The 15,795-nt window shown below is 44.6% G+C and overlaps 1 protein-coding gene across 1 annotated transcript in view; it reads left to right on the top strand.

The window, feature by feature from the left end:
* LOC126986916 (uncharacterized) overlaps positions 1–15,162 on the top strand; it is a 106,409-nt gene extending 91,247 nt beyond the window's left edge. The window contains exon 3 of the mRNA XM_050843427.1: positions 12,473–15,162. Within this exon, the coding sequence (XP_050699384.1) occupies positions 12,473–12,660 (188 nt within the window). The 3' untranslated portion in view covers positions 12,661–15,162. The remainder of the gene's footprint in view (positions 1–12,472) is intronic.
* Positions 15,163–15,795: the final 633 nt, after the last annotated feature.

A 15,795-nucleotide genomic window follows, 5' to 3' on the forward strand; every position in this document is an offset into this window, starting at 1 on the left:
TATTTCATTCTTGTCTTTCTTTCTCGCTTGGGTCCAGCTTATCTTCGTTTTCTATTTCGTTCTCTAAATACCGCCTGTTTTCGAGTCTTCTTCCAATTTCGTCTTTCTCTTTTTTGTCCTCGTGTCAATCCCCCGAAACAAACTTTGGAAATCTCGTCCGAAGTGTTAATTAAAGTTAGGGACAATTTTTGCGTCTGTGTTTGGGAGGACGAGTAAACTAATTAAAGAGATGAAGATATTACTGAGCCGAGCAACGCAGGGACTTTTTTTTTTGCGGCGCCGGGAACTCTGAACCGAACGGGGAACAAAAGGTGATAATTAGCGCTGACCCAAAAAATATACCTGTGTTGTTTTTTTTGCTAATGATGATTGAGTCCCTTGTGATGATGCCGACAACAAGAGCAACGACACAACAACAACAACAACAACAACAACGACAACGACGACGACGACAACGACAACGACAACAACAACAACAACAGCAACAACAACAACAACAACAACAACAACAACAACAGCTATCATCCTCTTCTTCTTCCTCTTCCTCTTCCTCTTCCCCTGCCTTATTCTCCTCCTCCTCCTTCTCCTCCTCTTCCTCCTCTTCCTCCTCTTCCTCTTCCTTCTCCTCCTCCTCCTCCTCTTTCTCCTCCTCCTACTACTACCACCACTATTACAATAATAATAATAATAATAATAATAATAATAATAATAATAATAATAATAATAATAATAATAATAATAATAATAATAATAATAATAATAACGTAACAATTATCTCCCAAAACGAATAAAAAAATTACACTAAAACAGACGAACAAACAAAAACTCCACACACAATCCAAACAAGGCGAAACAAACAAACAAACAAACAAACACCAATGAAGCGAAAAACAAAAGAAGATGAGTTCCACAAACACACACACACACACACACACACACACACACACACACACGCACAGGCAAGCAGGAGAAGGAGGAGGTGGAGAGAGCACTGATAGCGAAGACCTTCATATTTTCCCCTTTAATTCTTTAACATTTGGCCGACCCGGAGCTCAATCAATGGTGGCGGGAGGGGGGGAGGGGGTAGGGGGAAGGGGGGAGAGGGGGTAAGAGGGAAATGAGGGAGAGGGGAGAGGAGGAGAGGGAGTAAGGTGGTAAGGGGGGGTGTTTAGGGAGGGTCCCGTGGGTGTGTGTGTGTGTGTGTGTGTGTGTGTCGTGGGTTTGGACAGTGGGAGGGGAACGAAGGAAAAAAAACACTCGTAAAGGGGAAGGATTAAGAGAGAGAGAGAGAGAGAGAGAGAGAGAGAGAGAGAGAGAGAGAGAGAGAGAGAGAGAGAGAGAGAGAGAGAGAGAGAGATGGATCTAATAAACCCATAACCACATCCCGCTTATGCACTCTCTCTCTCTCTCTCTCTCTCTCTCTCTCTCTCTCTCTCTCTCTCTCTCTCTCTCTCTCTCTCTCTCTCTCTCTCTCTCTCTCTCTCTCTCCTTCCTTCCCCCCTCTCCCTCTCTCTTCTCCCCCCCATCACACACCCATCCACTACAAAAGAATTAATTCTCCGCGTAATGGAAGAAGCAAAACTGTTTTCTAGGTCGCCTTCTTCGTTAGCATACATATTAGCCACTGCCTCGTGCTGTGACGTCACCGGGAGCCTGTCTGGGAGCAAATGAGCCTTCGATAGGGTGTGGCTGACCGCGGGAAGGAAGGGAAGGAAGAGGGAGGAAGAGAGACCCCGACCCCCACTCCCCTACCTTACTCTGTGGTGTCCCCGTGGTGTGGTTGCCGTGGTGTCTTATGGTAATGCCCCGACAAGGCACACACCCCACGCCGCTGTTCCCATTCATTAAACAAACTATGGTAATCGCAGGATGTCACACGGCTCGCTGCGGGGCTTATAGCGTTCGTCTTGGCCTCTGAACCTGGGATATGTATGTTAATGGGTGAATTGAGGTATTTAAGTCTATAGAGCGTTGATTATCTGTATTTGTTTACCTGTTTCCTTTTTTTTATAGCAAGGGAGGGATTAATTAACGCGTTCGTCTCGGCCTCTGAACCTGGGATATGTATGTTAATGGGCGAATTGAGGTATTTAAGTCTACAGTGCGTTGATTATCTGTATCTGTTTACCTGTTTCCTTTTTTTATAGCAAGGGAGGCATTAATTAACGCATTCGTCTTGGCCTCTGAACCTGGGATTTGTATGTTGATGGACGAATTGAGGTTCTTTAGTCTATAGAGCGTTGATTATCTGTATCTGTTTACCTGTTTCCTTTTTTTATAGCAAGGGAGGGATTAAAGGGCACATAAAAAGACTAAAGGACCGTAAAATGATGCTCAATAAAATAAATAGACGTTAAAAGGTGTAATCAAATAAAAAATCGATCTGTCTGTTTGTCAGTCTTCTAATCTACTCATCCATCCAGCTATCATTTTATCTATTCATCTGTCTATGTATATATCTAATCCTCTATCTCCTTATCTCTCTATCTGTGTATATATCTAACTCTCTATCTTTAATCTATCACACTATCTATGTATATATTCAACTGTCTCATTCTACCCATCTATATGTGTGAACCAAACTCTCTATCATCCCCCTTCTCCTTTTCCTTCTTATCTATCAGTTCACATTTTTCTCTCCTATTTTCTCCTTCCTTTTTATCTTTCTCTTCCTGCTTCCTCCGTTTTTCTTGCCTTCCTCTTTCTCCTTCCTTCTTCTTGCCTCCCTCTTTCCTTTCTCCCTCTGTCTTACTCTTATCTAACTGCTAATTCTCACAACATTTCCACAGAGTATTCCTTCACCCACAACCCCCCAAAAGAAAGTAAGCAGCAGGTATTAGGGTGTGAGTCCAGTTTATAGAGGATCCAACCCCATGTATAGGATCGGTTAGCCATCCACACCACTATCCAAAGCACTACGGATGGCTGACCGCAACGACCCTTCAACCCGATTACAGTTTCACGGTTTCCACAAGCCATTCGTTTCAATCAGATCTGTTCAGCAGTAATAGCCACGCACCGATGAGCTTGTTGATGAAATTTACGTGGAAATTAACCGGTTGCAAATACAATACCATGTTAGCTCTTTTTTTTTATTCATTTACTGTTTTTATTTATTTTCCACATTTTTATTTATTTATACATATATATCAAAACTACGATACGAATGACACGATCGCAAATAGTTTCATGCTAGATCCATTTCCATTTATTATCTTTCCTTTATCTGGTATCATCTTTTATTCATTTCATTTACACATACATGTCAAACCTAGTTATTGTGTTTTAGTATCCATCTCCATTTACAATCTTTTCTTTATCTGGTATCATCTTTTATTCATTTCATTTACACAGACATGTCAAACCTAATTATTGTGTTTCAGTATACGAAGAGTTCACGTCTGGGTGTTTTTTTTTTTCGAAGCTAGGCACTGCAATTTAACATACACTCACAAAAAAATATATATACAGTAGCCCGCTATTTCCATTTATTTTTGTTTTATACGAACATATCAAATTAGTTATCGTGATGCAGTATAGGAGGAGCTCATGTGCGATTTTTTTTTCCGAAGCTACGCCCCACACGCCAACATATATGGAAAAAATATTACCTCGATACACACACGGAAAAAAAATTGCATGGCTAAATAATATGAGGGTGCAAGTGACAAGATTTCATTATATGGCACGAGAGAGTGAAGGGAACAGAGGGATAAATAACATCATCCTCTGATTATTATTTACTACAGGGGCTGAGAATAATTAACTCCGTGACCCCTAAAATAGATTGATGAGTAAATAAATAAATAAAAGATGCAGATAAAAAAACTAGATATATCAAAATTAAATCATAAATAAAAGAGTAAATATTGAGTAAATTAAACCGTAAATAAAGAGTAAATAAATAAATAAATACACTAATAATTAAAATGGTCATAAATAAAGAAGAGTAGATAAAGATTAAATTAAACAGTTAATAAAAAAAATAAATAAAGAAAGAGAGAATAAAAAAACACATATAAGAAACTGGATACATCAAAATGAAGTCAATAAAAACAAAACACAACAACAACAACAACAACAACAACAACAACAACAACAACAACAACAACAAAATTCCCATCGAACTTGACGTTAAAATCAAAACAGGTCATAGGAAGCTCTTTGTAATCTCGGCCCCATAAAGCAAAACAAGTGAAAAGATGGACACAGAAATAACAGGAAAACACTGAACATATTCTTTTACGATTTCACAGAACGAATCCAACTGAACTACGTGACGGAAACGATACGACACAAGATTACAGCAACAACGCTCTTGACATAATGAAGTAGCTACGTGTTGATAGGAAAGAAGAAAGCAACACAAAGAATTATTATACCAAGTCTGAAGTCACATAAGATTACAACACCGCGCCCTTGACATGACCTTAAGTAGCTACGTGTTGATAGGAAATAAGAAAGCAACACACAGGGAATTAGTATACCACGTCTGAAGTCACATAAGATTACAACACCGCGCCCTTGACATGAATTTAAGTAGCAACGTTTTGAGGGAAAGAAAGCAGAAAACAACACAGTGAACGATAATCAGTAATACCAAAAATTATGACCAACAACAAATAATAAAAAAAAAGGCTACCACAGTCTCAAGGGTCACTGCGACGGAGATGAACACCGAGGCAACGCGCAGCTTCGCATATGCCCTCATCGTCACCTTTACAAACATACATACATACACACCACTATCACCACTACTACTACTACTACTACTACAACTGCTACTACCACCACCCACCAACAACAACAACACCACCACCACCACCACCACCAACAACAACAACAACAACAACAACAACCGGAAGTAATTACCTGAAATGCACACTCGTTTTGTCTTGACCGCCGCTGTTTTCACTTTTTAATGAAGCTTCAATGAGCTTACTGAGGCAGGTGTTATAAGGCCCCTCAATGTTTACGTGTGTGTGTGTGTGTGTGTGTGTGTGTGTGTGTGTGTTCCCTTTCCTCTCATCTCCTATCATCTCTTCTCTTCCCACTTCTTTGTTCTCTTTTTTTTTATTGCATCATCTCTTTATCCTCATCTTGTTTTCTCTTTCTTTCTAATACTTTTTTTCACATCATTCCTCTTCTCTCCCCCCCCCCCTCCTGTGTGTGTGTGCGTGTGTGTGTGTGTGTGTGTGTGTGTGTGTGTGTGCAGCTTCATTTGTTAGCATTACACGGACATTCTGGTGCCGCTGGGACATAAAAAGCAACAAAAAAAACATAGCTGGTGTTTATCTTTTCAGGGCGAGCAAACAAATTCCCTTTTATTAGCACAAATGTCTTTTTTAATGGCTCGTGTATTAATCGTGTTTGCCAGAGAGAGAGAGAGAGAGAGAGAGAGAGAGAGAGAGAGCAATATAATAGTCTGGCACTTAATATTAGCCTTCTATAGAAAACGTGGAAGCTGAGGAAAATATGAAGAGTTTGATGGCAGACCAATAGCAGGGAAAGAGGGATGAGGGTAATATTTGATTAATACTTAGTGACGACTACAACAAATAATACTTAGTAACGAAACATTTGAACAGACGAATACTATCTTTCTACTATTATCTATCTATCCATCGATCTACCTATCTATCTATCAACTAATATCTAGACCGAACTGTTAGTGCAATCCTCAACAACGAAAAGGAAATAAGGAGAATAAGAGAAGGATAAACGGAATACTATCTTTCTACCACTATCTATCTATCTGTCTATCTATCTATCTATCTACTAATATCTAGACCGAATCGTTAGTGCAATCCTCGACAACGAAAAGGAAATAAGGAGAATAAGAGAAGGATGAAGCGAATACTATCTATCTATCTATCTATGTATCTATCTATCTAGGGTGAACCATTAGTGCAATCCTCGACACCGAAAAGGAAATAAAAAAAGAGAATAGAAGAAGGACCCAGCGCTTTCAGTAAACAGCAATAGCGTCATAACAGCAGCCTGCCTCTCTACCTGAAGTCGAAGGTGTACAATCATAGGGTCCTGCAAGTCCTATTACACACGCTTCAGAAACTTGACGCCTTAGAGAAGTATTAAATCGCTTCACATTATACAGTTGCAATAAAGGAAGGGAAACGTTCTTATCGCCTTTATGAACCATGCGGGCTTTTCTTTGCGAGCTTTTTTTAACGGGCTTTTTTTTGCGAGGTTTTTTTGCGGGCTTTTTTTTGCAGGCTTTTTTAGCGAGCTTTTTTTTGCGAGTTTTTTTTGCGAGGTTTTTTTGCGGGCTTTTCTTTGCGAGCTTTTTTTAACGGGCTTTTTTTACGGGGTTTTTTTGCGGGCTTTTTTTGAGGGCTTTTTTTTGTTATTATTGTTTCCTTTTTTGTGTGCCCTTGAGCTGTCTCCTTTGTTGTTAAAAAAAAAAAATTCTGATAAACCTGAAGGAGAGTGAAATAGATCGTTATAAGTTAGAATAGACTCGTTTTTCATACAACTGCCACACGCCACAATACTACTCAATTCCATACCACAATAGTAATAAAAAAAAATCATGTTCGTATCATCCTCAGGTAAAATAATGATAATAATAATACCGATAATAATAATAATAAAACTAAGAAACAGGTAAGGGACACTCATTATAACATAGCGAGTAGTGAAAAACAGAGGAAGAAAAATAATATAAAAAAGGCTTCGTTTCATTATTTTTAGGATCAGTTTTGAAGATGGTGAATAAAAATATGAAAGACGAGAGGAGAGACAGAGACGAGAAACGCTACACAAGACACGAGAGACGACAAACGAGACAAGAGAGAGATAAGAGACTAGAGAGACGAGAAACGAGGCGAAAAAAGTTGGAAAGTTTCGTTTAGTCGGCGCAACATCTGTGGTCATATGCCGGAGAGAGACAGAAGGGGAAGGAATTATAGAAGGGAGACGAGACACGAAAAAGACATGAGAGAGAGAGAGAGAGAGAGAGAGAGAGAGACCAGTGTGTGTGTGTGTGTGTGTGTTAGCGCTGTCATGTCCCCTCCGCGGCTCGTCCAACAAAGAGACCAGCCAGCTAACGAAGCCTTAGACATCCCCGCCACTGATCCGGCCAGGCATTGTTACTGCTATAATTGGTCCCTATCAATTACCCATTATTGTGCGCAGGTAGGTAGGAAGGGAGGAGAGAAGGGAGAGAGGGAAGGAGAGAAGAATATAGATAAGTAGGAGAGGATGTTAGGGAGGTAGGAAAGGAGGGATAAAGGGTAGAATAGCATGGGAGAATAGGAGGAAAGTATGGAAGAGAGGGGAGGTAAGAAAGGAAGGAAGGGAGGGAGGAACGGAGGAAGGAAGAGAACGAGTGTAAAACGAAAAAAAGTATAGGAGAATGGGAATAAGGCATGGAAGAAAGGGAGGAAGGGAGAAGAACATGGGAAGTAAGAGAGAAAGGAGATTATGTAAGGGAAGGAGGGAAAAGGGTTAGGGAGTAAAGGATAAGGAAAAGGGAGATAAGTATGGAAAGGACGAAGAGTAAGGATGTTAGGATACAGGAAAAAGGGAGGGAGATAAATGAGGAAAGGACGGAGAGTAAGGATGTTAGGATAAAGGAAAAAGGGAAGGAGATAAGGAGGGAAAAGGAGGGAAAAAAGTAAGGATGTTAGAATAAAGGAAAAAGGGAGAGAGATAAGTTAGGAAAAGAGGGAAGAGAGCAGGAAAATAAGGAATAAAGAGATAGAGGTAGGTGCAGAAGGGAAAGAAGGAGGAAGATAAAAAGGAAGGGAGGGAGTAAGAGATGGAAGGGAGAATGAGCAATAGACGGAAGATGATACATAATTATGATAAGGATTGATTGAGAGAGAGAGAGAGAGAGAGAGAGAGAGAGAGAGAGAGAGAGAGAGAGAGAGAGAGAGAGAGAGAGAGAGAGAGAGAGAGAATCATCAAGGAGACAAGGAAGAGGGAGGGAGGGAGAGGCAAAGATCACCGTGAAAAGTCTCCCTCGACGCTCCTCTAATGAAGAAAAAAAGCTGGAAACCCCTAAAAGACCTTCCCTTGATGCTTCCCTAATGATAACAAAGAAGAGGAGGAGGAGGAGAAGGAGGAAGAAGCCACCTTCAAAACAATGTCAATGTCTGTCAGGGGAATAAAAGGTAAACTCGGAGCAACATAAATCTCCCTCAGCACACACACACACACACACACACACACACACACACACACACACACACACACACACACATACATACACACAAGGGATGGAGTAAATACAAGAGTTGTGTATTCGAATACGAATACGAAAATAATTCGAATTCCAACAAATATGTATTCGAATACACTGAAATGGTTTTAATTCGAATACAAGTACGAATACTTTCCACTGAAAAACACGTTCTTGGCATAAGTGGGTTCAGCACTGTTCTAAAGTTATGCAACAGCACAATGAGCTCATGAACCTGTACTATACACGATCATTACACCTCCGGCCAGGAGGCTGGAGTTGTAAGGAACAACGGCTCTCATTTCTCATAATAGATTTGAAGTATTAGTCAGATTATTCTCAGAATACGAATATTTTTCCCTTGTATTCGAATACGAATTAAAATACTTTGATTTTCATCGATAATTATTCGAATACGAATACGACTACACTCAAATACGGTATACGAATGTATTCAACTACGAATACTCCCTGACACACACACACACACACACGCACACACACACATACCAGGTAACAAACATTCACACACGTACGTATGTACATAATCTACATGAGAGAGAGAGAGAGAGAGAGAGAGAGAGAGAGAGAGAGAGAGAGAGAGAGAGAGAGAGAGAGAGAGAGATCGACATACTTAGAAGAAAAGGAAAGTTTGGATTAAATGCGTTATGATTCAAGGCAACACACACTTGATTGCGGATGAGAGAGAGAGAGAGAGAGAGAGAGAGAGAGAGAGAGAGAGAGAGAGAGAGAGAGAGAGAGAGAGAGAGAGAGAGAGAGAGAGAGAGAGAGAGAGAGAGAGAGAGAGAGAGAGAGAGAGAGAGGTGATTGTGGTGGTGATGGTGGAAGAAGAAATGAGGTCAATGATAGAATGATGATGATGATGATGGTGGTGGTGGTGGTGTTGATAATGATTCTGTTGCTGTTACTGGTGGTGATGATGGTGGTGGTGGTGGAGGTGGTGGTGGTAGTTGTGGTAATAGAGATGATGGAATAGTGGTACAAATAGAGTCAGAAGAAGTAGTAGTAGTAGTAGTCGTAGTAGTAGTAGTAGTAGTAGCAGTAAAGTGATGGTGGTGGTGGTGATGTAACGTTGGTGTTGGCAGTAGTGGTAGTGACAGTGGCTGGCGGTGGTGGTGATGGGTGGGAGGGAAATAGGGAGGTGAGGGTCAACGCTCTTGGCGGTGATAGGGCGTGGCTGACCGGAGGAGGTAAAAGATAGATGGAGGGAAGGAAATGGACTGAGATAGGGAGAAGGAGGAAGGGGAAGAAGAGGATGAGGAAAGACGTGACAAGCAAAAAAATATATTAGGAAAGAGAGCAAGAAGGTAAAACGAGGGTGAAGAAATTATCCAATTAGAAAAGAGGATTGCCAAGAGGGGAGAGAAAAGATGGTAGAAGATAAAGGAGTGAGGACGGGGAATTAAGAGGAAAATAAGAGGGGAGAGAATAGAGAACGGGAGAGGAATCGTATAGCAGATGAGATTTAATAGTGAGATAAATGAAGATATAGAAGAGAACATATTAAGGGAGAGTAAAAAAATAGTAGTTGAGTGAGAAAAAGAAAGATATAGAAGAGAACATAGTGAGTAAGGGTGAGTAAATATATAGTGGAAATAGGTGCGGGTGGTTGAGTGGATGCTGCGGGGATAGTTGGCACCTCTGAAGCTCTTCCTCACGTCAGAGTACGAGGCTACAGGTGGCTGCCGACTATTCTGAGCTCCCTTCCGTGCAGCGCCTCGCCACTGAGTCTCCATTGCGCAAGTTGGACTGGAGACAAGCACGTAAACAGTCATTATTGCGAAAGTGCGGCGAAGAGACGAGGAGATGAGATGAGATGGTTTCCGATGCGATGCGATGCGAGGCGAGGCGAGGCGAGGCGAGGGAAAGTGTTGCTGGGGGGAGGGGGGTGGGGCGGGGTTGTGTGGTGTGTGTGTGTGTGTGTGTGTGTGTGTGTGTGTGTGTGTGTGCTTGTCGCTCGCGGCTGTGAACGGATATAAATAACGACACGTGTGCTTGTTCGCGCACGTATACACAAAACAAGCACATGACTGTTTTCGAAGGGCCTTGCACACACACACACACACAGACACACACACACACACACACACACACACACACACACACACACACACACACACACACAAGACATCCGGCGGCTTGGCTCGGGATATGAATATCTCCGCCAGTCACCAGGAGAGCACGGTTCCGCCCTGTGTGGTGCTCTCAGTGTCGTGCGTGCGTGCGAGCGTGTATGCGTGTCCTGGTGCCCCGGGTGAGGCCCTGAGGACACTGGCACGGGCGGAGCAACTATTCACACCTTCCGTCCGTGATGCCACGGCGTTACTGATGTGATGTGATGTTTAGGTGTTGTGCAGTGACCAACCCGCTAACCTAACGTACTACATCCTGCCCCCTGCCCGCCCCGCATCACCCCCCCTCCCCCCGCCATGGCCAGCACGGCTCCCCCCTCGCTGTCCTCTTCCTTCCACGAGGACCTGGACAAGCCCCTCCGTGCAGGCAGCAACTCGTCCTGCTCGTCCTTCGGGTCCCTGGACAGCCTGGGTCTGGGTTTGGGTCTTCGGCGGTCCACACGCAGCGGCAGCGCCTCGCCCACCTGCACGCAGCGCTACGCCCGCCGCTGGACGCCTTCCTCCCGCCACAGCACGCCTACCGGCTACCTGCGGACGCGCCACCTGAGTGTGTCATGGCCCTCCAATGACTCCCTGGCTTGGTCCACCAGCAGCAGCAGGGCCGGCACGCCAGTCTCACACTCCCGCACCAGCAGGAGTAAGTCGCCACGCCCCCTTAGCGAGTCTGACCCCATCGAGGCCCCGGTCGTGCAGCAGGAGGCCCTCACGCGCGCCTTCCTCTACCCGTCGTCCCTGCACCGTAACCTTCGTCTGGCGGCGCTCCTGCTGGTGAGCGCCCACGTCACCTTCAAGACCCTGGTGCCCTGGCTCGTCCGGCCGCTGCTGGACAGGATCACGCTGGAGTGGACGCCGCGCTCCCTCTTCATAGACATCCCGTGAAGGAGGCATGGCTGGCCGGCTCTGGCCCGCCGTGTGTGTGTGCCTCCACGACGCGGCGGGAGGCTCATTCAGGACACTTGAGCAACAACACAACAATGCGAGTCACGCGGAGGCTTGTCAACGCGTCTCGTCCCTTTCACCGCCGCCGAGCAGAGGCTCAATACACCGCCGCTGACAATGCCGAGGCCGCGTAATATTAGCTGCGCTTATCTTCGAGGCTGTCACTCGGGGCTGCTCTGTGCCTGTGCTGCGAGCTTTGTCTGTCGTTATAATGGGTGTTTTAATGGGCGGAATGAACTACCGAGAAGAACCCATATTGGGGTGAGGGTGACGCTGAAGGAAACAGTCACAACTACGGACACGTTAACCTTTATCTAAGTATTCCGTCGGCATAAGTTGATGCTGAGTGTGATGCAAGACTTGTATGTACCCGCGTCACGGTGCCCGAAGGCTGAGGTCACCAAGGCCATGATACCTTCCTGTGCTTACGTGAGTGGGATGGTGAAACACACACACACACACACACACACACACACACACACACGACTGCCAGCGAACACACGTAATAGCTAAGCCCTCCCCGTCGTTAGGGTCTAGAATTGATTGATGCAGTGAAGCCAAAGTCACGGGCCACGGAGACACGGTAAATATATCGTCCCGGGAGGTGGGTGAGTGCATTCCCGGTGTCATCAGTCTCCTTGGCACCGGACTCTCCCATACCCGCTGGCACTGTCCCTGTCGATGCCAAGAGGGGGGTGAGGATAGTGAGCCCCCGACGCCCCCCTCCTCCTACCTAGCCTCCTCTCTACTACTCCTGCTGCTGTTTCTTTCAGGTGAATTGCAACACCCAGCAAAGGATTATTATTATTGTTATTATTATTATTATTATTATTATTATTATTATTATTATTATTATTATTATTATTATTATTATTATTATTATTATATTAGATGTGGTGGTGATGGTAGTAGTAGTAGTAGTAGTAGTAGTAGTAGTAGTAGTAGTAGTAGTAGTAGTAGTAGCGGTGGTGGCATACTACTACTACTACTACTACTACTACTACTACTACTAAAACTGCTTCTACAACTTCAGAACAGTAACTATCTCTACTATATACATACATACATATATTTATTGGCGAATCATAACCTCAAACAGACAGGCAGGCAGCTATACACAAACTTGTCCTTCATGTTTGCTTGGCGACTAACCGCGTGTGTGTTTGTTTGTCCACAGTGAGGAAGGAGAACGAGGACATCCTGAGGGAGCTGCACGCGGCCTCGGTGGGGATACAGAACATCAACGCGACGCAAGTTCCGCCCACACAACCCGACTCCAGCCCCGACCTCTCCTCCACCAGCCCCCCCGAGCCCCCCTCCAGCCCCCCGCACCCCTCTTCCAGTCCTGACCCCAGCCACTCCTGAAGCCCCGCGTCGCCTGCTCCTTGGCATCTTGTAACTCCCTGGATTTGATCTCCTCGTGGCTTGTAGGAGACTTAGGGTCGTGGATGGCTTGGCGGTGTTGTCCTGGAGCCGCCGCCAGCCTCGGGAGTGCCCTCGTTCGTTACCCCTTCAGGAGGACTCGACGGGGACAAATTGTGCTCCTCCCGACACGACCTCGACCCCCAGAAGCCTCCGCGGCAACTCGGTACTTCATGTCTTGTGCGGGGGAGCGAACACGGAGGGAACACGGGAAAAATATCACCGGGTTTCCATTTTTCACGGCTGACTCTGGGCGCCTCTCAACACGCGCCCCGCCAACCCCTGCCCTGTGCCCTGCGTTTTGCTACGGGGGTCGGGGCAGGGGTAGCCAGGCGTGTGTAGGCGCCCTAGGCAAGCCCCACGCCCACATACCCTGTCCCCGCCCACGCCCTTGTCTTGAGGCGGGGTCGGGGCGGGGGTAGTCAGGTGTGGAAGGCGTGGGGTCACCTTGCCGGCGTGGGATCAGTGTCCGTTCCTGCCTGTGTCCCGCGAGGCCTCACGTGCTGGCCTCGCTGCGTTGCTGTGCTCACACCCCGCCGGCGGCCCAGGCTGGCACCCGAGCCCTGTGTGGACGAGTCTGCTGGCCGGCTTGGCTCCTGGACCCTCGTGACGTCATCGCGAGAGTGGTTTTCCGCGTAGCTATAGTGTGTTGATGTGGAATGTATCACAGAAAAAAGTTGTATTGTTACAGAAAATCATCACTAAATATCGGTGATGCAAAAGCTACACTGTGTTGACTTGGAAACTATTACAGAAAGATTTGTTTTGTCACGAAAATATTACCGGACCTGGTTTTCCTTGTCCCGATCAATCAAAAGACCCACTAAAAGATAGGCAATGCAAAATCTACACTGTGTTGACTCGGAAACTATTACAGAAAGATTTGTTTTGTCACGAAAATATTACCGGACCTGGTTTTCCTTGTCCTGATAAGTCAACAGACCCGCTAAAAGATAGGCAATGCAAAATCTACACTGTGTTGATTTGGAAACTACTAGAGAAAGCTTTGTATTGTCACGGAAAACATTACCGGGCCTGGTTTTCATTGTCCTGATCAGTCAAGAGTCACCGGCAGCTACACGTCGCATGCAATAGCTTCCCCGAGTCACAGAGTAGCGGCGCCACGTGGGTCCAATAAAGAGCTGGTCGGCAGGCAGTCCACTTGGGGGCCGCGGACTCCAGCGCTGCGGCCGAGCTGGTGCGGCGACAGATCTCGTCACGTCAGTGGATGTCTATAATCAAACGTCGTTGTTTTTATATACAGGTGACATGAGTGGCAGTTTATATCTAAGGCAATAACTACCTTAGACAACAGGTGTGGTCCAGGTAGCGGCCCGTGTTGTTGTTGAGTGTCCACGTTGCTGTTCAGAGCGTGTTATTATATCATTATTATTTATTTGTATACATGAGAACACCCGGACTCTATACGCTTCACTGTTTACAAGATCTTGGAGGGTTTTATTTTCCACCGGACAGAGTTAGTTAGTTATTCCACCTTGCGTCGTCACTTCCCTGTACATATTGATGAGTCTACGTGGTAATATCTATGCTATCCAAGAGAGTACTAACTTCACCTTGCTGTCCGCTGTTCCTACGTCTCCTAGTTATAGGCCTGCTGTATTGGAACCTTCTCCGGTAGTCTGTCTGTAGTGCTGGGCGAGGAGGAGGAGGAGGAGAGTCAAGGAGAAAGATGAGAGCGAAAGAGAGACTGAAGAAGAAAAACGGACGAAAGAGAGAGAAGGGAGAGGGAGAGGAAAGAACGGGAAGGAAAAAGAAAAGCCAAGAATTCAATAAGGAAGAGTGGGATGTAAAGGAAAACAGAGGATGAGATGGAGGAGAAGGGAGAGGGAGAGGAAATAACAGGAAGGAAAAAGGAAGACCAAGAATGTTATGAGGAAGAGTAGGAAAAAAGGAAGGGAAGGAAAAAGAAGAGAGAGAGAAGAGGAAAGACCTGAGAAGAAAAAGTACACCAAGAACGTTATAAGAAGGAAGAAGTAGAAGAAAAGGAGAGAACGAAGTGAAAGAGAAAGAGAAAGCAAGAAAGGAGTGAAAGGAAGAGAAATGAGCACCAAGAAAGTTTTAATAAGGAAGAGGAAATGGGAAGAAAGAAGATAATAGGCGAGGATGAAGTGAAGAGCAAAGAGGAGGAAAGAAGAATAGGGAGAGGAGGGAGAGGAAAGTACAGGAGGGAAAAAAAGGGACGTCAGGAAAGTTATGAGGAGGAGGAAGAAGAGGAGGACGAAGCGGGGAGAGTCTGGGAAGAAAAAAAAAAGATCATGAGAAAAAATATGAAACAGGAAACAAAAAAAAGGAGATAAGTTAGGACAAGGAGCTTAAACGAGAGAGAGAGAGAGAGAGAGAGAGAGAGAGAGAGAGAGAGAGAGAGAGAGAGAGAGAGAGAGAGAGAGAGAGAGAGAGAGAGAGAGAGAGAGAGAGAGAGAGAGAGAGAGAGAGAGAGAGAGAGAGAGAGAGAGAGAGAGAGAGAGAGAGAGAGAGAGAGAGAGAGAGAGAGAAAAGGGGGTGAAGAGAGGTTAATAAGATATGAAAAATAAAAATAGGAAGACGCATGAAGATAATAAAGATGGAGGAAACGAAAAAAAAAGGAAAAGAAAAATGAGAAGTTGAGAGGGGAAGATTATAGGACCTAACAAGGAGGAGAGAAAAGAGCGATAACATGGGAAGAAAGAGAAGGAGATAAGGGAAGTAGAGCAATTAATGAAGAAAATGGAGAGAAAGAGGATGAAAGAGGATAAGGAACTAAGAGAGGAGGAGTTTGAAGTAGAAAAAAAGGAGGGAAGGCGGGAGAAGAAAGGAGTTGAGATAAGGGAGGGATGAAAGTGGAGAGGGGAAGAAAAGGAGAGAGGGAGGGAAAGAGGGAGGATGAAAAGAGCTTAGATACGAGATATGGCATTAAGGTTAAGACAAAAGAAGTTAAAAACGCTACTAAGACACAAAGGGTGCATCTAACACTACTACTACTACTACTACTACTACTATTACAATAATAACAATAACAACAATAATAATAATAATGATAAAAATAATAGCAATGAAACAAAAACAACAAAAACTACTACT

Source organism: Eriocheir sinensis, chromosome 63 (assembly GCF_024679095.1).
Source record: "Eriocheir sinensis breed Jianghai 21 chromosome 63, ASM2467909v1, whole genome shotgun sequence".
NCBI classification, from domain to species: Eukaryota; Metazoa; Arthropoda; class Malacostraca; order Decapoda; family Varunidae; genus Eriocheir; species Eriocheir sinensis.